Source organism: Coregonus lavaretus (assembly GCF_964263955.1).
Source record: "Coregonus lavaretus genome assembly, chromosome: 7".
Classification (NCBI taxonomy): Eukaryota; Metazoa; Chordata; class Actinopteri; order Salmoniformes; family Salmonidae; genus Coregonus; species Coregonus lavaretus.
Window position 1 is genome coordinate 47,829,884 of NC_139994.1, and position 24,081 is coordinate 47,853,964.

The 24,081-nt window shown below is 43.1% G+C and overlaps 1 protein-coding gene across 1 annotated transcript; it reads right to left on the reverse strand.

The window, feature by feature from the left end:
- Nucleotides 1-154: 154 nt before the first annotated feature.
- On the reverse strand, nt 155-23,930 carry LOC311132800 (kynurenine/alpha-aminoadipate aminotransferase, mitochondrial-like). The gene is made up of 14 exons (XM_084166139.1): nt 23,872-23,930; nt 23,153-23,293; nt 22,815-22,983; nt 19,185-19,317; nt 17,268-17,342; nt 16,827-17,036; nt 8,388-8,453; nt 8,169-8,251; nt 7,475-7,571; nt 6,060-6,121; nt 5,810-5,874; nt 5,449-5,555; nt 2,836-2,937; nt 155-2,359 (listed from the first exon to the last, which is right to left on the reverse strand). The coding sequence occupies exons 2-14, from the start codon at nt 23,217-23,219 to the stop codon at nt 2,318-2,320; spliced, it is 1,278 nt and encodes a 425-aa protein (XP_084022265.1). The 5' UTR covers nt 23,220-23,293; nt 23,872-23,930; the 3' UTR covers nt 155-2,317.
- Nucleotides 23,931-24,081: the final 151 nt, after the last annotated feature.

Consider the following 24,081-nt stretch of genomic DNA (forward strand, 5'->3'; position numbering starts at 1 on the left):
TCTGGCCTCCACAGCTCGTAAAGCCGCTACATACTGGAGCAGTGAAACATTCTAAGTCACGTGAAGTCACACTTTTAAAGGTAGGCCAACAAACAGTCCTAACCGCCATAACTCTCTGCTGCTATAAAATGGTAACATGCACACACACACAGTGTAAGAAAAGATTTTCATTTAATCTGAAATCAAAGATCCCAGAAATGTTACATATGCATAAAAAGATTATTTCTCTCAAATGTTGTGCACAAATGTGTTTACATCCCTGTTAGTGAGCATTTCTCCTTTACAAAGATAATCCATCTACCTGACAGGTGTGGCAAATCAAGAAGCTGATTAAACAGCATGATCATTACACAGGTGCACCTTGTGCTGGGGACAATATAAGGCCACTCTAACATTTGCAGTTTTGCCACACAATACAATGCCACAGATGTTTTGAGGGAGCATGGAATTGGCATGCTGACTGCAGAAATGTCCACCAGAGCTGTTGCTAGAGAATTGAATGTTAATTTCGCTACCATAATCCACCTCCAACATCGTTTTAGAGAATTTGGCAGTACGTCCAACCAGCCTCACAACCGCAGACCACGTGTATGGCGTTGTGTGGGTGAGTGGTTTGCTGATGTCAAAGTTGTGAACAGAGTGCCCCATGGTGGCGGTGGGGTTACGGTATGGGCAGGCATAAGCTATGGACAATGAACACAATTGCATTTTATCGATGGCAATTTGAATGCACAGAGATACCGTAACGAGATCCTGAGGCCCATTGTCGTGCCATTAATCCGTCACCATCACCTCATGTTTCAGCATGATATTGTACGGTCCCATGTCGCAAGGATCTGTACACAATTCCTGAAAGCTGAAAATATCCCAATTCTTCCATGGCCTGCATACTAACCAGACATGTCACCCACCCATTGAGCATGTTTGGGATGCTCTGGATCAACATGTATGACAGCGTGTTCCAGTTCCCGCCAGTATCCAGCAACTTCGCACAGCCATTGAAGAGGAGTGCGACAATTCTCAGTCATATGAAATCCATAGATTAGGGCCTAATTTATTTATTTCAATTGACTGATTTCCTTATATGAACTGTAACTCAGTAAAATCTTTGAAAATGTTGCATGTTGCATTTATATTTTTGTTCAGTGTAAATACTGTATAACATTTCACAGTTAAAAACTATGAACGTTTTGGTGTTCAGAAATGCTTGGCTCAAGTAATGCTGATTCAGTTGTAAAGTTGTACAAAATGTCACACAGTGTTAGCTACCAAGGTAGACCGATGACTGCAAAATGGTGATTACATTCACAGTCATCTCCAAAGCAACATGCGTATCTTGTCTGAGGTAAGTTTGTATCTTTGTAATTCAAGGTGATTCAAGTTTGTGGCGTTGATTGTTGACTTCTGCAAGCAGAGGGAACATGCCCCGATCCACATCAACGGGACTGCAGTAGAGAGTCAGCAGTTTTAAGTTCCTTGGCGTCCACATCACTGAGGAGTTGACATGGACCAACAACACCACCACTCTTTTCAAGAGGGAGCAACAGCGTCCCTACTTCCTAAGGCGGCTGAAGAAATTCGGCATGACACCCGGGTCCTCTCCAAATACTACCGCTGCACCATCGAGAGCTTCCTGACTGGTTGCATCACAACCTGGTACGGGATTCGCTCTGTACACGACCGCCAGGCCTTCCAGCAGGTGGTGAAGACTGCCCAGTACATCACTGGGACTGTGCTCCCACCTATCCAGGACGTCTACTCAAAGCGGTGCCGGAGGAAGGCCTGCAGCAGACGGTATCGGAGCATGAGGTCTGATACCAACAGGCTCAGAGACAGTTTCTATCTACAAGCCATCAGACAGCTGAACTCATGAACTAGACTGACCACCTGCTCTGATTCTCCACACCTTAGCACCCCATGCACTCACTCAAGCACACACCCACACACACATCACAACTGCTGATACCAAACCCTTATTAAGATTGCTAAATACTGCACAATTTAAACACTTGCCCCCCAATCCCCCAAAACACATGCAAATATTGGACTATAAATTGTGCCTTCCTGTATTATATTTATGCTAAAACATTTATTCTATTCTACTGAGCCATTAATGTTCGTATTCTTATCTTTTATTATTTCTTATTGTTGTTGCATTGTCGAGAAGGAACCTGCAAGTAAGCATTTCATTGGACGGTGTATACCATGTGTATCCCGTACATGCGACTAATAAAACTTGAAGCTAGTGTATTCGTAAAAGATTTATCTCTGTCAATGAAAATAGTTCATAATCTATTTGTTATTCCTGATGTATTCCTCACAACGCTTCCTTGATGAGTGCAGAGAGCCTCTTGAAAGCCTGTGGAGAAAGAGAGAGAAGGGAACTGTATTACTCATTTATTGCCTTCAAGTGCATTTGTATGTATGCATTTGTAAGTATGCGTGGGTGTGTGTGTATGTGTGGCTGCATTTGCATGTGTCACGATCGTCGAACACAGTGGACCAATGTGCAGCGTGATGAGTGAACATACTTATTTTATTCCACACGAAACAAAACGATAACGTGAAGTCCTTGGTTACAATACAAAACCAACACGGAACAAGATCCCACAAAACACTGTGGAAAACAGGCTGCCTAAGTATGGTTCCCAATCAGAGACAACAAGCAACAGCTGATACTCGTTGCCTCTGATTGAGAACCACCCCGGCCAACACAGAAACACATGAGCTAGATAATCAACCTAGAACACAAAACACATAGAAACAACACACCCTGGCTCAACATAACAGAGTCCCAGAGCCAGGGCGTGACAGCATGTGTGTGTGTTTCTTTACCTCATCGATCTGTTGCGGTGTGGAGAGGGAGAAGGCCGCTCTGACATAAGGACAAGGGTCTGAGCTGTTGATCATGAATACACCTCCAGGGACAAGCAGCACCTAGGACAACAGACAATGTTTAACCAACCAGCACCTACTACCAAATATGGACACTAAGACAAAAGGGGGCAAAACTGTACTGCTGCTGCTGCGGTTGGTGGCTGTAGCCCCTATGAACTTCTGTCATAGTTAATTTGCTCACTCTCTCACACACACATGCGCACACACACACACTTATCTTGAAGCACTGGATTATGTGTCATAAAACTACTGCTTCAAATCAAATCAAATTTTATTTGCCACATGCGCCGAATACAACAGGTGTAGACATTTCCGTGAAATGCTTACTTACAGCCCTTAACCAACAATGCATTTATTTCTTTAAAAAAAAGTAAAATAAAACAACAACAACAAAAGTGTTGAGAAAAAAAGAGCAGAAGTAAAATAAAATAACAGTAGGGAGGCTATATACAGGGGGGTACCGGTGCAGAGTCAATGTGCGGGGGCACCGGCTAGTTGAGGTAGTTGAGGTAATATGTACATGTGGGTAGAGTTAAAGTGACTATGCATAAATAATTAACAGAGTAGCAGCAGCGTAAAAAGATGGGGTGGGGGTGCAAATAGTCCGGGTAGCCATGATTAGCTGTTCAGGAGTCTTATGGCTTGGGGGTAGAAGCTGTTGAGAAGCCTTTTGGACCTAGATTTGGCACTCCGGTACCGCTTGCCGTGCGGTAGCAGAGAAAACAGTCTATGACTAGGGTGGCTGGAGTCTTTGACAATTTTGAGGGCCTTCCTCTGACACCGCCTGGTATAGAGGTCCTGGATGGCAGGAAGCTTGGCCCCAGTGATGTACTGGGCCGTACGCACTACCCTTTGTAGTGCCTTGTGGTCGGAGGCCGAGCAGTTGCCATACCAGGCGGTGATGCAACCAGTCAGGATGCTCTCGATGGTGCAGTTGTATAACCTTTTGAGGATCTGAGGACCCATGCCAAATCTTTTCAGTCTCCTGAGGGGGAATAGGCTTTGTCGTGCCCTCTTCATGACTGTCTTGGTGTGTTTGGACCATGATAGTTCGTTGGTGATGTGGACACCAAGGAACTTGAAGCTCTCAACCTGTTCCACTACAGCCCCGTCGATTGCATAATCTGTGGATCAGTTAAGGCGGTATGCAAATTGGAGTGGGTCTAGGGTTTCTGGGATAATGGTGTTGATGTGAGCCATGACCAGCCTTTCAAAGCACTTCATGGCTACAGACGTCAGTGCTACGGGTCGGTAGTCATTTAGGCAGGTTATCTTAGTGCCCTTGGGCACGGGGACTATACAGTAGACTCTGTGTGCTGATATTAGATTAGCTATAACTTTTACACTTTCCCAAACCCGCTCTGCACAGAACCCAGCCTTTTATAATCTACTGCAATTGGCTTCAATTGTTTAGTGCAGTGAGGGAAAATACCCCATGTTAGATTTTTAAAAGCCCAATTGTGTTTCCTGTTCTTTTCACATAGAAGCAGACCAATCAGCGTGGATTTGGAGTGTTTTTGTGTCGGCTGGGAAAACCGTGGGATTTTAAATCCATTTGCCTTCGTGGATAATGGCAGCTTCACATACTATCCAACATCCTATTCCTGACAAGCACTAGCCCGGCCCTTAGTGAAAATCTCTTACTACTCATCCTGCATGCATGAGTAGGACTAGAAATCTAGACAACAAAACAACAAGACAGACACTAGGGTTACCTGTAGCCGACTTGTTGTTAAAGGAGAAGTTCACTTTATTTGAACCAAATCTCTATTTTCGATGATTTGGAGAAACTTACCCCACCAGCGATATACTTCCTCATGCTCATTTGGCAGTTGTAGGGGCACAGAAAAACATGAACAAAGCCTTCAAAGACACCCAAATACGTCCTTTTAGAAACGGCAAAGCTCTCAGTATAGTAATGCAGGTCTTTAACTGTTGTACACATGAAACTGTGTCATTCCGAACTTTATCCGCAACTTTGTATTCCATTTTGTGCATCTCGAGTGATACTTCTCAATATAGCCCACAATATTTTTATGTGTGTGCTACATTGAGAAGCAGCACAGCTGGACAGAGGAAACTGCTCAAATGGAATAGAACGTTGCGGATAAAGTTTGGAATGACACAGTTTCATGTGTACAACAGTTAAAGACCTGCATTACTATACTGAGAGCTTTGCCGTTTCTAAAAGGGCGTATTTGGGTGACCATGAGGAAGTATATCGCTGGTGGGGTAAGTTTATCAAAAACAAGTGAGATCACAAAAAAAGTGTCTGGGCACTTCTATAACATGCCATTTACATCGAAAATAGAGACTTGGTTCAAATAAAGTAAACTTCTTCTTGAAGTATCTCAAATATAGATATTATAAACGACTTGAACCGCCCAAAGACACAGGACTTCAATGTAAGTGAACTATTTTAAATCATCAAACATTATCTCATTCAGTCAAACAGGCTGTATTAGTTTAGTCAGTGTATGTGTGAGCTGTGGTGAGCCCTAGGCAAGGTGGGTCTGTAGGGTAGAGTTTGGACTGTGTGTGTCTGTTTACCTCTTTCTCCAGAGCCTTCTCCATGATCAGCTGTTGGGTGTCTGCGATGCCCTTCAGCTTGATCCACAGGAACATGCCTGCAGCTGGGGCGTGCCACTCTGCCACATCTACACACCCACCCACACCCACACCCACACACACACACACACACACACACACACACACACACACACACACACACACACACACACACACACACACACACACACACAGGAGCAGGGATATTGTTTCTTATTATGCCTTTGGCATAGCACTACTTCCTCTGTAGATTTGTGATTTTAACAAGGTACTAGCACTGTGTGAGGTGTTTTTAATGTTAGGCTTCAATGGACACAACCATGTGAGTGAGTCAAACACAAACCTTTGAGCCACTTGTCTGCAGATGAGAGCATGGCATCTCTCTGTGTTCTGTAAAACTCAATCACTCTGAAAGAGAAAAGGTTTGTCCGTCATACTGTAAAGTGCTGAACTGTTGATACTGTAATCAATACCCCCCAAAAAGCAATAATCGCACAACAACCCATAACACAAACAACTCATATCTCTAGCTATATTGACACCATCGATGCGTGATGTTTTTACAGGTGCCAGTGGTACGACCTTTGACCTACCCATCTATGTGGTTGAGGAAGCCTTCTTGACCCCAGCCATGCAGCAGCTGGGACACCATGAGCTGGAGAGGGAGAGATGGAGAGAAGGAGAGGGGGGACCGAGAACCGGCCAGGGTGCAGTAGTCACCACTGCATTTGTTGCATGTTCCAGTGCATTGTGTTGCATGTTCTTCTCTCACATTGTAAACAAATGGAGTTAACTCTTTATAAATTCCCCATATTGTCTATAACATTCCATACTTCTATATCATCTATATTTATTAAGGAAAAACAGATGTGACGATCAGAGAGACAGACAGACAGATGTAATTACATATATTCTAGAGAGCTAGACAGTGTGCTTGTCTTTGACTCACACATCTTCATTTACTTATTCCCTAATTTCCTTCTGCATGCGTGAAAATAACCCACAGATGTTACAATAACATGATATTCGTCTACAAAGAGCAGGCAGCGAGTGAGCATTACTGTCTCGTTCTGCCAGCTCAAGGAAAGTCAATTAGCGTTGCATTAAAGGGAAAATCCAGCATCATGATGATGTGGCCGGTGAACCCTTGCTTCTTGAAAGTCCAATATCTTGAAAACTTGCCTGCTGACATGCAAAACATGTTGGAACTGCATCAACCATGGACTAATGAAAGAAATACCAAAATATTGTTTTTGAGTGGATTTTCTCTTTAACCTCTGTGATGACAGGGATTAAACAACTAACACTTTCTTTCTACTCTCATCTCTACGGGGAACACATACAATTATGCCACTAATCTATACTGAGAACGGTACAGTACATTCACAGAAATAAATAGAACATGATATAGTAATATCTCTCTCGATGATTGCATTTGTCTTATTATTGCTATGGTAACTACTCACATTGAAACTGCTGCCAACTGTCTCTTCTGGCAAAATAACTTTAAAAAACTATAATCAGGGTCGTATTCACTAGCAACCAAATGGGAAGAAGGCAGGCCAAAACGTGGAGGGTCTACCTGAAATGTTTACTACCTTGTTTTACCTTGGAATACCTTGTTTTCGTTTTCTGTTGGAAAACGTGTTGTTACGCTGTGCACTACTGAATACGCAGTTTCATGTTTTGCTGTGATTACAGTCACAGGAAAGAAGCCTATTATGGGATTTAAACAATGACTAGAGACTAGAGGCAGTAGAAAATACAACCAAACATCACATGAAATAAATATGCCTGAACGTATTTATTACTATGTACCATTAATTTTAAAGGGGATGGTATTGCAGTTTACTAAGACATGAATGCTATATTACTTATTTATTACTACATGTTACTACATGTGTTTCAAAGCGAATGGTGGGGTAGTTTACTACCAGGCCTACTTTTAAAGGGGAAGGTGATGCAATTTTAAAGGGTGTGATGTGGTTAGAAGTAGAGGTTAATTCACCTGTGTGAAGGTGCTAGTATGCATTGTAGAAGCCTGGATGTGTAGTACCACTCTGTCCACCAGCGGCTTGGGCCCAGTTACAAAGCCTATCCTCAGCCTGCAAAGACAGACACAGAGGGTCATACCTGCAGAGACACACACATGGGAAAGGCAGACAGGGGCCATTTCACCAGTGAAGGAACATCATAACAACAACAATGAGCAGCGTGTCCTCGCTCTGTCTCTCTAGGTGCTGCAGTGCTGCATCCTGTGTGTGTGTGTGTGTGTGTAATACCTACTGGGAATAGCACAAGGTAATTAAATTGTCCACATGAACTGGAAATACAAGGACTCACTAACCCACTGAGTACACAGCTTCTGACTCAATCTCTCGGTAAAAAGGTTCTGACATAGAGAGACAGATTACAAAATCCCACTAAAGTAGCTAGTAATAGTGTAATAACTGAAACTGTATTTTTTAAACTATATTTTTTAGTCTTTGTATGTTTATTGGATAGCGAGATATAGAAGTGAAAGGTAGGTCAGAGACCCCAGGCTACTGAACAGGTCTCTCTTGCCAAAGAGATTATTATCTCAATTAGACAAACCTGCATAAATAAAGGTAAATTAATACAGTGACTGTACTTCCTTCTTCCTCCCTGACCTCTGACCTCTAAACCCACATAGTTGCCTTGGCGATCTGAGTCTGCCTCACCCTGACGACAGGATCTTTGAGAAGGAGTCTGTCCTAATGATTCTCCCGTCAACGTCCATGGAGAGAAACGTGGGAGCCCAGGGCTGCAGACAGAGAGCGAGAGAGAGAGAAACACATGAGCAACCTGTTCTATGATATACAGCAGGGGTGATACCAGTGCAATGCGTCCCAATAAAACATACAAAGTCATAATACATTAAACAATGAACCCATTTTTACCTTGTCAAACTGTAGGAAGTAATAGGGGTCGTCCTCAATAATGAGGAGGTCATACTCCCTGGCAAGCTGTCAAAACGGGAACCAAAACTTGATTAGTTCTGGTGAAGTAGACCTTTAGGGAAATCAATATTTGACAGAGGCTTGAATAGAACAAGCACAATCATTTCAAAAAGAAACCCTCCCTTTCCCTTCGCTCCTCTACGCATGAGTCAGTGTTTTAGGGTCAGGTGTTCTTCACTGGTCGCGTGACCTGACCAGGACCGTGTAAAACTCCGGCCCTATTTGAATAAGACTGTTAAGGAAATCATTAATAAGAACTAGAACAATGGATTCAGACTGGGTTCCTCCCAATTTCCTTCCCCAATGTCAGTTAGCCTGGTCCCAGATCTGTTTGTGCTGTCTCACTAACTCAGAGACAGCACACAGGACAGCACAAACAAATCTGGGACCAGGCTATAGACACTATTTGTCAGGCTATAGACACTATGTGTAATTGTGGCTGCAATATACACTATCGGTCTGTACTCTGCGGTCTGTACGCTATTCAAATTAGTTGCCTCCCTTTCCTTCCCTTTCCCATCCTATCCCGTAGAACTCTGAGAATATTGTTAAATGGAAGCTTCTCTAACATCAGATATGTACAGTGCGGTATCCCTCAGGGCAGTTGCCTTGGGCCGAAACTGTTCTCTATTTTTACAAATGATTTGCCACTTGTCTTACAAGAAGCTAAAATGGGGGAGCTAGAGAGCGTGCTATGGAATAGACGTGTTTTGTTAGAGCTCCGCTCAATTTTGAAACAAATTCATATTTATCTTAATCTCTCACCACCTATAATTTCAAACATTGTCTGGCAATGTGACAAAGGGAAAAGGCGCTAAACAAGATAATTTGGATGAGACAGACAATGAACTGATGTCAACATCGCTGACCCACGAGGACTTAGCTGAAGACGCTAGCTCCCAAGAGCTCCCCACAGAACCTACTCCAAGTGACCTACTGGCCGCTATAAACTCACTAAGCAAGAAGTTGGACACAAGGTTGGCTGATATCTCAAAGAGTATTGGGACTTTGACTGAAACTGTGAAGCCAACCAAGGCAAGGGTGCATGAGGTCGAGCAGACGACAGTTGATTTATATGCGGAGCATCTATATGCCTAGTTAAATAAAGGTTAAATAAAAAAATAAAAATAAAGTCACGAGGCCAGGCTACAGGACATAGAGAAACAGTGCGCAATGTTCAAAAATGACAACAAAACCCTGAAAGCCCGACTGGAAATGCTCGAGTCACATTCAAGACGCCCGAACATCAGAATATTTGGGATCCAGGAGGACACTGAGAAAGGGAAACCCACTGAATTTGTTTTGGAGCTGATACCAGTATTGCTGGGGAGTGAACTCTTCAAAACGGCCATCCTGATTGACCGCGCACACAGATCACAGGCAATGAAGCCGGCCAAGGGAGCACCACCAAGGCCATTCATCGCACAGCTGCACTATCCCCAGACCAGGGATCTCATCCTCAAGCTGGCTATTCAAAAGTTCCCCCTTAACTACAACGGAGCCAGGGTGTCTTTCTACCCAGATCTTACTTTGGGGGTGAGGAACCAACGGAAAGAGTATGATGAGTTGTGCAAGAAATGCAGGGCGGCCAACATCCGATATGGATTCCTCTTCCCAGCCTGGTTTAAGGTGACAGTCAAGGGATCAACACGTACGTTTGACAACCCAAAAGAGGCCGACCTGTTCTTGTCAAGCAAGCTTCCTGGCTGAGGATACAGAACTGCTGTCAACAGGCTAAGTGGCCAAATATAGGCCAGGAATGTGTTTGAATTTCCTGCCGATGTCTTTTCGATTAGAACATCAGAAATTGGGACTTATAATGATGGGTGAGATGTTATTGCTTACATAGCATTGTTTAGCCTATCATGTTTTAGTTCCACTCACGTGAGAGTTAAGTGTTATTTAATATTTGTTTATATGCGGAGCATCTATAGATGCCAAGTTAGTTCAGGCTTTATGTCTAGTCAAGGAGTGCTTCGTTTGGGGAAGTCACTCAGTAATGAGACGGGAGGGGGGATGGGGTCTGTGTTTTATGTGCACTTTTAGTACAGGTGGCATGACAAGTTCCCGCACGGCGGGACGTTTTTCTTTTGGGTTTTGTATGACAGCAACAATTTGCTCTAAAATAAGAAATGCCACATAGTGACCGGGCACAGAGTAGACCTGGTGGATTAAAGATCAGTTGGAAGTCAGTTGGAACTGCAATGGCTTAGGTCATGTCGTGAAAAGAGCTAAGGTTTTTTCTCATCTTAAATCACTGGGCGCTGACATAGTGCTTCTTCAAGAAACTCATATTAAACGCTCGGCTTAGGACAAACTACTAGTTGGCTGGATCAGTCAGATCTACCAGTCTAATTTTGATACAAATGCGAGAGGGGTAGCAATCCTGATAAGGAAAAACATTCCTTTTATTTACTCATCCTCGATTTCAGAGCCTAATGGTCAGTATATTATTGTGGCTGGTACACTGAATTCGATACCAATAACCTTGGTCAATTTATATGGACCCAACTTTGATGATCGATAATTTTTTCAAAGGCTATTTAAGGCCATACCAAATTTCTCGGATACAAGTGTTATTGCTGGAGGCGACTTTAAGTACGTTAGATCCTCTGTTAGATAAACAGCTATCAAGGTCACAATCAAATGCCAGTGTCTGTCTAAATACATTGATGACAAACCTTAACATTGTCGAAATTTGGAGACTGACGCACCCAACAGATAGGGATTATTCTTTATTTTCGTCAGTTCATAAATCATATTCCAGAATTGACTATTTTTTGTTGGACTCCAAACTAATTTCAGCAGCTGCGTCGGTTATCAATCACCCGATTCTAATTACAGACCACTCTCCGCTGTCCATGGTGCTGAAACCTGACAATATATACAGTTGAAGTCGGAAGTTTACATACACCTTAGCCAAATACATTTAAACTCAGTTTTTCACAATTCCTGACATTTAATCCTAGTAAAAATTCCCTGTCTTAAGTCAGTTAGGATCACCACTTTATTTTAAGAATGTGAAATGTCAGAATAATACTAGAGAGAATGATTTATTTCAGCTTTTATTTCTTTCATCACATTCCCAGGGGGTCAGAAGTTTACATACACTCAATTAGTATTTGGTAGCATTGCCTTTCAATTGTTTAACTTGGGTCAAACGTTTCGGGTAGCCTTCCACAAGCTTCCCACAATAAGTTGGGTGAATTTTGGCCCATTCCTCCTGACAGAGCTGGTGTAACTGAGTCAGGTTTGTAGGCCTCCTTGCTCGCACACACTTTTTCAGTTCTGCCCACAAATGTTCTATAGGATTGAGGTCAGGGCTTTGTGATGGCCACTCCAATACCTTGACTTTGTTGTCCTTAAGCCATTTTGCCACAACTTTGGAAGTATGCTTGGGGTCAAGCTTTAACTTCCTGACTGATGTCTTGAGATGTTGCTTCAATATATCCACATCATTTTCCTTCCTCATGATGCCATCTATTTTGTGAAGTGCACCAGTCCCTCCTGCAGCAAATCACCCCCACAGCATGATGCTGCCACCCCCGTGCTTCACGGTTGGGATGGTGTTCTTTGGCTTGCAAGCAACCCCCTTTTTGCTCCAAACATAACGATGGTCATTATGGCCAAACAGTTATATTTTTGTTTCATCAGACCAGAGGACATTTCTCCAAAAAGTACGATCTTTGTCCCCATGTGCAGTCGCAAACCGTAGTCTGTCTTTTTTATGGCGGTTTTGGAGAAGTGGCTTCTTTCTTGCTGAGCGGCCTTTCAGGTTATGTCGATATAGGACTCATTTTACTGTAGATATAGATACGTTTGAACCTGTTTCCTCCAGCATCTTCACAAGGTCCTTTGCTGTTGTTCTGGGATTGTTTTGCACTTTTCACACCAAAGTACGTTCATCTCTAGGAGACAGAATGCGTCTCCTTCCTGAGCGGTATGACGGCTGCGTGGTCACAAGGTGTTTATACTTGCGTACTATTGTTTGTACAGATGAACGTGGTACCTTCAGGCATTTGGAAATTGCTCCCAAGGATGAACCAGACTTGTGGATGTCTACAATTTCTTTTCTGAGGTCTTGGCTGATTTCTTTTGATTTACCCATGATGTCAAGCAAAGAGGCACTGAGTTTGAAGGTAGGCCTTGAAATACAACCACAGGTAAACCTCCAATTCACTCAAATGATGTCAATTCGCCTATCAGAAGCTTCTAAAGCCATGACATCATTTTCTGGAATTTTCCAAGCTGTTTAAAGGCACAGTCAACTTAGTGACCCACTGGAATTGTGATACAGTGAATTATAAGTGAAAATATTCTGTCAGTAAACAATTGTTGGAAAAATTACTTGTGTCATGCACAAGGTAGATGTCCTAACTGACTTGCCAAAATTATAGTTTGTTAACAAGACATTTGTGGAGTGGTTGAAACCTAAGTGTATGTAAACTTCCGACTTCAGCTGTATGTCTGCAGGTCGGCGACCGTGGTGCTTAGACGTATACTTGTTGAAAGATTATACTTTTTGTCAGTATTTGAAGGAGCAAAATGCTTTTTTCCTTGGAGCTAACGACACGGGGGATGTTAACCACTCTACCCTTTGGGAATCTCTCAAGGCTGTGATTAGAATTTACATTATTTCATATACAGTGAGGGAAAAAAGTATTTGATCCCCTGCTGATTTTGTACGTTTGCCCACTGACAAAGACATGATCAGTCTATAATTTTAATGGTAGGTTTATTTGAACAGTGAGAGACAGAATAACAACAAAAAAATCCAGAAAGACGCATGTCAAAAATGTTATAAATTGATTTGTATTTTGATGAGGGAAATAAGTATTTGACCCCTCTGCAAAACATGACTTAGTACTTGGTGGCAATACCCTTGTTGGCAATCACAGAGGTCAGCCGTTTCTTGTAGTTGGCCACCAGGTTTGCACACATCTCAGGAGGGATTTTGTTCCACTCCTCTTTGCAGATCTTCTCCAAGTCATTAAGGTTTTGAGGCTGACGTTTGGCAACTCGAACCTTCAGCTCCCTCCACAGATATTCTATGGGATTAAGGTCTGGAGACTGGCTAGGCCACTCCAGGACCTTAATGTGCTTCTTCTTGAGCCACTCCTTTGTTGCCTTGGCCGTGTGTTTTGGGTCATTGTCATGCTGGAATACCCATCCACGACCCATTTTCAATGCCCTGGCTGAGGGAAGGAGGTTCTCACCCAAGATTTGACGGTACATGGCCCCGTCCATCGTCCCTTTGATGCGGTGAAGTTGTCCTGTCCCCTTAGCAGAAAAACACCCCCAAAGCATAATGTTTCCACCTCTATGTTTGACGGTGGGGATGGTGTTCTTGGGGTCATAGGCAGCATTCCTCCTCCTCCAAACACAGCGAGTTGAGTTGATGCCAAAGAGCTCCATTTTCGTCTCATCTGACCACAACACTTTCACCCAGTTCTCCTCTGAATCATTCAGATGTTCATTGGCAAACTTCAGACGGGCCTGTATATGTGCTTTCTTGAGCAGGGGGACCTTGCGGGCACTGCAGGATTTCAGTCCTTCACAGCGTAGTGTGTTACCAATTGTTTTCTTGGTGACTATGGTCCCAGCTGCCTTGAGATCATTGACAAGATCCTCCCGTGTAGTTCTGGGCTGATTCCTCACCGTTCTCATGATCATTGCAACTTCACGAGGTGAGATCTTGCATGGAGCCCCAGGCCGAGGGAGATTTACAGTTATTTTGTGTTTCTTCCATTTGCGAATAATCGCACCAACTGTTGTCACCTTCTCACCAAGCTGCTTGGCGATGGTCTTGTAGCCCTTCCAGCCTTGTGTAGGTCTACAATCTTGTCCCTGACATCCTTGGAGAGCTCTTTGGTCTTGGCCATGGTGGAGAGTTTGGAATCTGATTGATTGATTGCTTCTGTGGACAGGTGTCTTTTATACAGGTAACAAGCTGAGATTAGGAGCACTCCCTTTAAGAGTGTGCTCCTAATCTCAGCTCGTTACCTGTATAAAAGACACCTGGGAGCCAGAAACTTTCTGATTGAGAGGGGGTCAAATACTTATTTCCCTCATTAAAATGCAAACATTTTTTACATGAGTTTTTCTGGATTTTTTTGTTGCTATTCTGTCTCTCACTGTTCAAATAAACCTACCATTAAAATTATAGACTGATCATTTATTTGTCAGTGGGCAAACGTACAAATTCCACAGGGGATCAAATACTTTTTTCCCTCACTGTACATCGGAGAGGAAGAAACACACCAATACAAAATTGAAAGAGTTAGGGGAACAGGAGAATAATTTTTTTGTCCATTAAAATAACATCAAATTGATCAGAAATACAGTGTAGACATTGTTAATGTTGTAAATGGCTATTATAGCAGGAAACGGCTGATTTTTAATGGAATATCTTCATAGGCGTACAGAGGCCCATTATCAGCAACCATCAATCAGTCCTGTGTTCCAATGGCACGTTGTGTTTGCTAATCCAAGTTTATCATTAGAAAACCCTTTTGCAATTATGTTAGCACAGCTGAAAACTGTTGTGCTGATTAAAGAAGCAATAAAACTGGCCTTCTTGAGACTAGCTGAGTAACTGGAGCATCAGCAATTGTGGGTTTGATTACAGGCTCAAAATGGCCAGAAACAAATACATTTCTTCTGAAACTCGTCAGTCTATTCTTGTTCTGAGGAATGAAGGCTATTCCATGCGAGAAATTGCCAAGAAACTGAAGATCTCGTACAACGCTGTGTACTATTCCCTTCACAGAACAGCGCAAACTGGCTCTAACCAGAATAGAAAGAGGAGTGGGAGGCCCCGGTGCACAATTGAGCAAGAGGACAAATACATTACAGTGTTTAGTTTGAGAAACAGGCACCTCACAGGTCCTCGACTGGCAGCTTCATTAAATAGTACCCGCAAAACACGAGTCTCAACGTCAACAGTGAAGAGGCGACTCCGGGATGCTGACCTTCTAGGCAGAGTTGCAAAGAAAAAGCCATATCTCAGACTGCCCATCTTTAATCTTTTCTTTTTATTGGCCAGTCTGAGATATGGCTTTTTCTTTGCAACTCTGCCTAGAAGGTCAGCATCCCGGAGTCGCCGCTTCACTGTAGTGTACATTGACAGCCCAATTTGCCTGAATCATGCTTTACACCCTGCATTGGATGATATGGTGTTTTCACAGTGGAGGGATAAGGGGCTCACAATAATCAGTAACTTATACATTGATGGTCATTTAGCTTCATTTCAACAATTACAGGGTAAGTTTAACATGCCAGCAACACATTTTTTCAGATACCTCCAAATCAGGAATTTCTTAAGGATACATATCCCACAGTATTGCATTAAGCCAAATAATCCTACATTAGATAACCTTATCCTTGTCAAACCCCATTCAAAACGGTCAGTCTCTAGACTTTATGATGTGCTACAGGCCCAAATAGAGGTATCCACAGACACTATTAAGAGGGCATGACAAAGCCTATTCCCCCTCAGGAGACTGAAAAGATTTGGTCCTCAGATCCTCAAAAAATTATACAGCTGCATCAGAGAGCATCCTGACTGGTTGCATCACTGCCTGGTATGGCAACTGCTTGGCCTCCGACCGCAAGACTCCAGCCACCCTAGTCATAGACTGTTCTCTCTGCTACTGCACAGCAAGCGGTACCGGCGCGCCAAGTCTAGGTCCAAAAGGCTTCTTAACAGCTTCTACCCCCAAGCCATAAGACTCCTGAACAGCTAATGAAATGGCTACCTGGACTATTTGCCCCCCCCCACCATACACGCCACTATGGGTTTCTTCACTGTACCCAAACCAAAACAGATTTAATGCGTCGCTCAGTTATGTATAGAGCCATGTCATCATGGAATGCTCTGCCATCAGAGGTTACTCTGGAAAAAGAAAGTTTAGTTTTAAAAAACAGATAAAAAAACATATTGTATCAAAGTGCCTCTCCTCTTTCTAAAGATCTAATTTAACTGTACTGTATATAAGAATATGAATAGTGTGTAAATAGTATTGTTGTTTCCAATATATACTGTAACTCTTATTTTTATTTTGAATTTAATATAATATCTTATGTTGTTCTTGTCTATAACTGTTCTGTACTTTGTCATGTATTTGCCCGTTTTATGTGGGCCCCAGGAAGAGTAGCTGCTGCATATCCAGTCGATAATGGGGGATCTGTTTGAATACTTCCTTGAGGTTTCCTTGAGGTAAGCGTTGATCTAAAAGTGATTGGATAGGTGAAAGCAAGGTTACCACCCTGTTACTTTCACCAATTCAACCAAATCAGATCTGTGATTACTTCAAGGAAGGAAGGATGCATTTCTGAACTATTTGAACAGGGCCTATGGGTCTGCAGACTGTCCTGTACCTCGTAGACCTCCCTCTTCCTCTGGGTGGTCATAGAGGCCCCGGTGGGGTTTCCTCCATTGGGGATTGTGTAGAGGACCCTGGGTACGGTGCTGTGTGGCTTGTGGACGTCTGCTGGGTCCCAGCTGGACAGCACCTCCTTCAGGCCACTCGGGATCATACCGTGCTGATCACTGGGCACATTGATCAGGTTACATCCCAATGGCTGGAGCTTGGGACGGCGAACACAGTGTGTGTGTGAGGGTGTGTGAGAGTAAGTTACTGTAACTATTATTATCATCATTATTGCATTGCTGTTGTTGCTATTATTATCTGTCACATTTTGATTTAGCAACAGTGGCCTTGCCATTCATGCTAATAAAGCTTTTCTGAGTAAGTGAGAGACAGAGAGAGAAAGTGATTATGTATGTGTATATCTGTGGTTGGGAGTAGAGTTTCTTACTGCAGCGAGAGTTCCAGAGTACGTGGGTGCGTCCAGAAGAACGTTATCTCCGGGATTTACAAGCATTTCAAACACCTGCCAAAACATGGAGAAAAGTAGTAGAGAGGGTGAGAATAGGACAGACTCATGATCACCATCATCACCGGATCATTAGTGACAGTCATACCTAACTTACCTTTCTTGCACTTCTCTCTTCTGCTTTATTAAGGAAAGTTTTACTTACTATGACTGTGATACAGTGAGGGAAAAAAGTATTTGATCCCCTGCTGGTTTTGTACGTTTGCCCACTGACAAAGAAATGATCAGTCTAATTTTAATGGTAGGTTTATTTGAACAGTGAGAGACAGAAAAACAACAAAATAATCCAGAAAAACGCATGTAAAAAATGTTAAATTGATTTGCATTTTAATGAGGGAAATAAGTATTTAACCACCTCTCAATCAGAAAGATTTCTGGCTCCCAGGTGTCTTTTATACAGGTAACGAGCTGAGATTAGGAGCACACTCTAAAAAGGGAGTGCTCCTAATCTCAGCTTGTTACCTGTATAAAAGACACCTGTCCACAGAAGCAATCAATCAATCAGATTCCAAACTCTCCACCATGGCCAAGACCAAAGAGCTCTCCAAGGATGTCAGGGACAAGATTGTAGACCTACACAAGGCTGGAATGGGCTACAAGACCATCGCCAAGCAGCTTGGTGAGAAGGTGACAACAGTTGGTGCGATTATTCGCAAATGGAAGAAACACAAAAGAACTGTCAATCTCCCTCGGCCTGGGGCTCCATGCAAGATCTCATCTCGTGGAGTTGCAATGATCATGAAAACGGTGAGGAATCAGCCCAGAACTACACCGGAGGATCTTGTCAATGATCTCAAGGCAGCTGGGACCATAGTCACCAAAAAAACAATTGGTAACACACTACGCCGTGAAGGACTGAAATCCTGCAGCGCCCGCAAGGTCCCCCTGCTCAAGAAAGCACATATACATGCCCGTCTGAAGTTTGCCAGTGAATATCTGAATGATTCAGAGGAGAACTGGGTGAAAGTGTTGTGGTCAGATGAGACCAAAATGGAGCTCTTTGGCATTAACTCAACTCGCCGTGTTTGGAGGAGGTGGAATGCTGCCTATGACCCCAAGAACACCATCCCCACCGTCAAACATGGAGGTGGAAACATTATGCTTTGGGGGTGTTTTTCTGCTAAGGGGACAGGACAACTTCACCGCATCAAAGGGACGATGGACGGGGCCATGTACCGTCAAATCTTGAGTGAGAACCTCCTTTGGTCGTGGATGGGTATTCCAGCATGACAATGACCCAAAACACACGGGCCAAGGCAACAAAGGAGTGGCTCAAGAAGAAGCACATTAAGGTCCTGGAGTGGCCTAGCCAGTCTCCAGACCTTAATCTCATAGAAAATCTGTGGAGGGAGCTGAAGGGTCGAGTTGCCAAACATCAGCCTCGAAACCATAATGACTTGGAGAAGATCTGCAAAGAGGAGTGGGACAAAATCCCTCCTGAGATGTGTGCAAACCTGGTGGCCAACTACAAGAAACGTCTGACCTCTGTGATTACCAACAAGGGTTTTGCCACCAAGTACTAAGTCATGTTTTGCAGAGGGGTCAAATACTTATTTCCCTCATTAAAATGCAAATCAATTTATAACATTTTTGACATGCGTTTTTCTGGATTATTTTGTTGTTATTCTGTCTCTCAATGTTCAAATAAACCTACCATTAAAATTATAGACTGATCATTTCTTTGTAAGTGGGCAAACGTACAAAATCAGCAGGGGATCAAATACTTTTTTCCCTCACTGTATGTGGTTGTCGGACCTAGCTATTTTAAGATTAATACACTAACTGTAAGTCGCTCTTGATTAAGGCGTCTGCTGTATGACTAAAATGTCAATATAATACCTTGCAGAGGCCCTCCTGGCTCCCTGTAGTAACACACATGTCCATCTGGCCCATCTCAGCACTGTAGTTGGCTGTAGGAGGGTTGTGAAGGTTCTTCTGCAGGTTCTTCATCCAAGTCAACAGCTCTGGGATTCTATACAGGGTAGATAAGGCCTAAATTAAACTTTCCATTCATAGGGGTGAATCCAAACTTTAGTTGAACTTTCACTTAGTCATACATTGATGTCCATGCGAGACTAAGTGAACATATTGACTTAAGTGGAATTTCAGATTCGCCTCATACTGAATAACCTGCAGTTACAAAACATCACCTTATCTTTACCTCACCCTACTTTATCTCACCTTAACCTCATCTTATTTCGAAGGAAACTTGTATTTTTAAGCAAGAAATAGACCTAATCGTTAATAATCAAACCTGAATAGCAGCCACGGTATGTCGTAATAACATTTTCGGTTTTGACATCCAGTGAAACGTTAATCCTAGTGTGCGTAATACGGTGTCTTTTGGGAAGCAGCCTTGGCTTTATCGCCCTGTTAACTCTTATCAGAAGTGATTAAACCAATGCTGTGGCAAGCAAAGCAGTGGTTGAGAGCACACACACGGGTTGAGAGCTCTACAGACTAATATGAGTCACTATTGACTATTTAGACAGTTGTAAATCTAAGAAGATAAGATAAGAAGCTGTTAAGAGATAACCTTCTACCACTCCCATTAACTAGCATAGGTGTCATGTTGTTCTAACCGTTTCAATAAACAGCGTTGAACAGTTCAAACACCTCATAATAAAACGTGTTCAAACTGTTCATTTGCGCATGATTCTACATTCTAAACTCCTGACCATGCGAATTGTACAGTATGTTAGAGCTAGTCATGCACATTGTGTCATGGAGAGCTTATTGAGGCTGTCCTTGTTGACTCTTCCATATCATGCTCTGAAGAAGCTTCCACAGACTTTTGAACGAATACCCCTTTTTGTGGGCTAAAAGAGATGCTACTTCACAATAAACAACGGCTGTGTCCAAAATAGCACAGATTCCCTATAAAAGGTAGTGCACTACACTGAGTGTACAAAACATCTTTCCATGACATAGACTGACCAGGTGAATCCAGGTTAAAGCTACGATCCCTTATTGAAATCACTTGTTAAATCCACTTCAATCAGTGTAGATGAAGGGGAGGAGACAGGTTAAAGAAGGATTTTTAAGCCTTGAGAGAATTGAGACATGGATTGTGTATGTGTCCCATTCAGAGGGTGAATGGGCAAGACAAAATATTTAAGTGCCTTTGAACCGGGTATGGTAGTAGGTGCCAGGCGCACCGGTTTGAGTGTGTCAAGAACTGCAACGCTGCTGGGTTTTTCACGCGCAACAGTTTCCGTGTGTGTCAAGAATGGTCCACCATCCAAAGGACACCCAGCCAACTTGACACAACTGTGGGAAGCATTGAAGTCAACATGGGCCAGCATCGCTGTGGAACGCTTTCAACACCTTGTAGAGTCCATGCCCCGACAAATTGAGGCTGTTCTGAGGGCAAAAGGGGGTGCAACTCAATATTAGGAAGGTGTTCCTAAGGTTTCTCAGTGCATTCGGAAAGTATTCAGACCCCTTGACTTTTTCCACATTTTGTTATGTTACAGCCTTTTCTAAAATAAGGATACAATTATTTTTTTCTTAATCTACACACAATACCCCATAATGACAAAGCGAAAACTGTTTTTTATAAATGTTTACTAATTTCTGAAAACATAAAAAAACATATAAAAGTATATACATTTACATTTACATTTTAGTCATTTAGCAGACGCTCTTATCCAGAGCGACTTACAGTTAGTGAATACATATTATTATTCATACTGGCCCCCCCGTGGAAATCGAACCCACAACCCTGGCGTTGCAAACGCCATGCTCTATCAACTGAGCTACATCCCTGCCGGCCATTCCCTCCCCTACCCTGGACGACGCTGGGCCAATTCTGCGCCGCCCATGAGTCTCCTGGTCGCGGCCGGCTGCGACAGAGCCTGGATATACAGTGCATCTGGAAAGTATTCAGACCCCTTGACTTTTTCCACATTTTGTTACATTCCAGCTTTATTCTAAAATTGATCAAATAAAACAATTTCCTCATGAATCTATACACAATACCCCATAATGATAAAGCAAAAACAGTTTTTTTTAAATATACCTTATTTACATAAGTATTCAGACCCTTTGCTATGAGTCTCGAAATTGAGCTCAGATGCATCCTGTTTCCATTGATCATCCTTGTGATGTTTCTACAACTTGATTGGAGTCCACCTGTGGTAAATTAAATTGATTGGACATGATTTGGAAAGGCGCACACCGGTTTATATAAGGTCCCACAGACAGACCAAAAACCAAGCCATGAGGTCCAAGGAATTGTCCGTAGAGGTCCGAAACAGGATTGTGTCGAGGCAGAGATCTGGGGAAGGGTACCAAAACATTTCTGCAGCATTGAAGGTCCCCAAGAACACAGTGGCCTCCATCATTCTTAAATGGAAGAAGTTTGGAACCACCAAGACTCTTCCTAGAGCTGGCCGCCCGGCCAAACTGAGCAATCGGGGGAGAAGGGCCTTGGTCAGGGAGGTGACCAAGAACCCGATGGTCACTCTGACAGAGCTCCAGAGTTCCTCTGTGGAGAAGCACAACCATCTCTACAGCACTCCACCAATCAGGCATTTATGGTAGAGTGGCCAGATGGCAGCCACTCCTCAGTAAAAGGCACATGACAGCCCGCTTGGAGTTTGCCAAAAGGCACCTAAAGACTCTCAGACCATGAGAAACAAGATTCTCTGGTCTGATGAAACCAAGATTGAACTCTTTGGCCTGAATGCCAAGCGTCATGTCTGAAGGAAACCTGGCACCATACCTACGGTGAAGCATTGTGGTGGCAGCGTCATGCTGTGGGGATGTTTTTCAGAGGCAGGGACTGGGAGACTAGTCAGGATCGAGGGAAAGATGAACGGAGCAAAGTACAGAGAGATCCTTGATGAGAACCTGCTCCAGAGTGCTCAGGACCTCAGACTGCGGTGAAGGTTCACCTTCCAACAGGACAACGACCCTAAGCACACAGTCAAGACAACGCAGGAGTGGCTTCGGGACAAGTCTCTGAATGTCCTTGAGTGGCCCAGCCAGAGCCCGGACTTGAACCCGATCGAACATCTCTGGAGACCTTAAAATAGCTGTGCAGCGACGCTCCCCATCCAACCTGACAGAGCTTGAGAGAATCTGCAGAGAAGAATGGGAGAAACTCCCCAAATACAGGTGTGCCAAGCTTGTAGTGTCATACCCAAGAAGCCTTGAGGCTGTAATCACTGCCAAAGGTGCTTCAACAAAGTACTGAGTAAAGGGTCTGAACACTTATGTAAATTTTAATTTTAATTTTTAATACATTTGCAAAAATGTCTAAAAACCTGTTTTTGCTTTGTCATTATGGGGTATCGTGTGTAGATTGATAGGGGAAAAAAACAATTTAATCCATTTTAGAATAAGTCTGTAACATAACAACATTTGGAAAAAGTCAAGGGGTCTGAATACTTTCCGAATGCACTGTATATAGTAAATAGGGTGCCATTTTGGACGGAACCAATGTCTTGTCAGTCACTGACTCACCCGCTGGAGGCAGAGTACTGCAGAGCCCTCTTCATCATGGTCTCGTCGAAGGTGAGCGTATCCCCGTTCTTCACCTGGATGGAGCAGGCCTGGAAGGGGAAAGTGTTGGGGTTGGGAGCCCCTCCAGCCAAGGAGATCATGGAGGGGGGTGACCTCTGCTGGAGCTCAGCTTGGGGGTGGTGGGGGGGGGGGGGGGGCAAGATAGGTAGGTTACACATAACAATGAAATTACAATATCTGAAAACGTACAAATAAATAAAATACTACAGAGAAATTCCAGATGGCAAAACACAGAATAGAACGATATGGAATAGAGCTCTACAACCATGACGACTTACTCAACATTCGAATAGCAGAGGGCTTCCGAGCTGCACTGACAGCTGTCAAAAACCGAGCGTAGTTCATGGCTGCGGTAAAATCACCTTCTAACAATCAGCACTGACAGAGCAAGCTTGCCTGTGGTGTGTCAATAGCACCTCCTGGGGAATATAGATATACAATGTGACAGTGCATGAATGTAAACAACAACACAACATGACCTCATGTCGCATGATGACACATGGATAGTTGTGGATTCACTTGCCTACTAAATACTAATGCAATGTTGATTGTTGGGTCAAGTTACAACAATGGAAATACTGTCCATCCACCAATGTGAAAATCACCTCACTATTAACTTGTCTTTATCATGGTATAATGATGTGATGCATTCATTAGACAATGTTTAGTTTAAGTGTGATATCTTTGGCACTTACTATACAGCCACAAGGTCCGCCAGAGGACGCTATTATTCCTGACGTCGTTTGATTTAAAGACGTCAGGAATAATAGCGCCCTCTGCTGGACCTTGGGTCTAGCTATTATGTTGTCCTGCTTCTGCCATATGGCAGCACTGAAGTGGATTATCGTGCACGAAAGGCGAAACGAATATAGGAACAAGTAGCAACATATGCACGGAGTTAGACTGAAATACAGTGCACACAAATCTTAACACAGGAATACACTTCAGAAGATCAACAACCGATTAATGTTACAACCACGTTTGTTTCATGACTGACCTTGCGTATCTTGCACTCAAGCGTACAGTGGCCGCCGCTGGATAATGTATTTTTCCACATGCCAATAGTCCACACCAGTGGCGGGTGTGTGGACTACATTACCCAGGTATCAAAATATTATAGCATTTTGAGATTAGTAATTATCTGTAAATCAACTAACTGCAGAAATCTAAACATATATAATTCCCCCAAGTCCACAATAATAAAATC

Excerpts from the sequence above, each read along its gene's own strand:
- LOC311132800 (XM_084166139.1), bottom strand. The coding sequence starts at position 23,219 with ATGAACTACGCTCGGTTTTTGACAGCTGTCAGTGCAGCTCGGAAGCCC. Across the intron at positions 5,875-6,059 it reads TTCCTCAACCACATAGATGG|AGTGATTGAGTTTTACAGAA; the intron begins GTAGGTCAAAGG and ends TTTCTCTTTCAG. Across the intron at positions 2,938-5,448 it reads AGAAGGCTCTGGAGAAAGAG|GTGCTGCTTGTCCCTGGAGG; the intron begins GTAAACAGACAC and ends CTGTTGTCCTAG.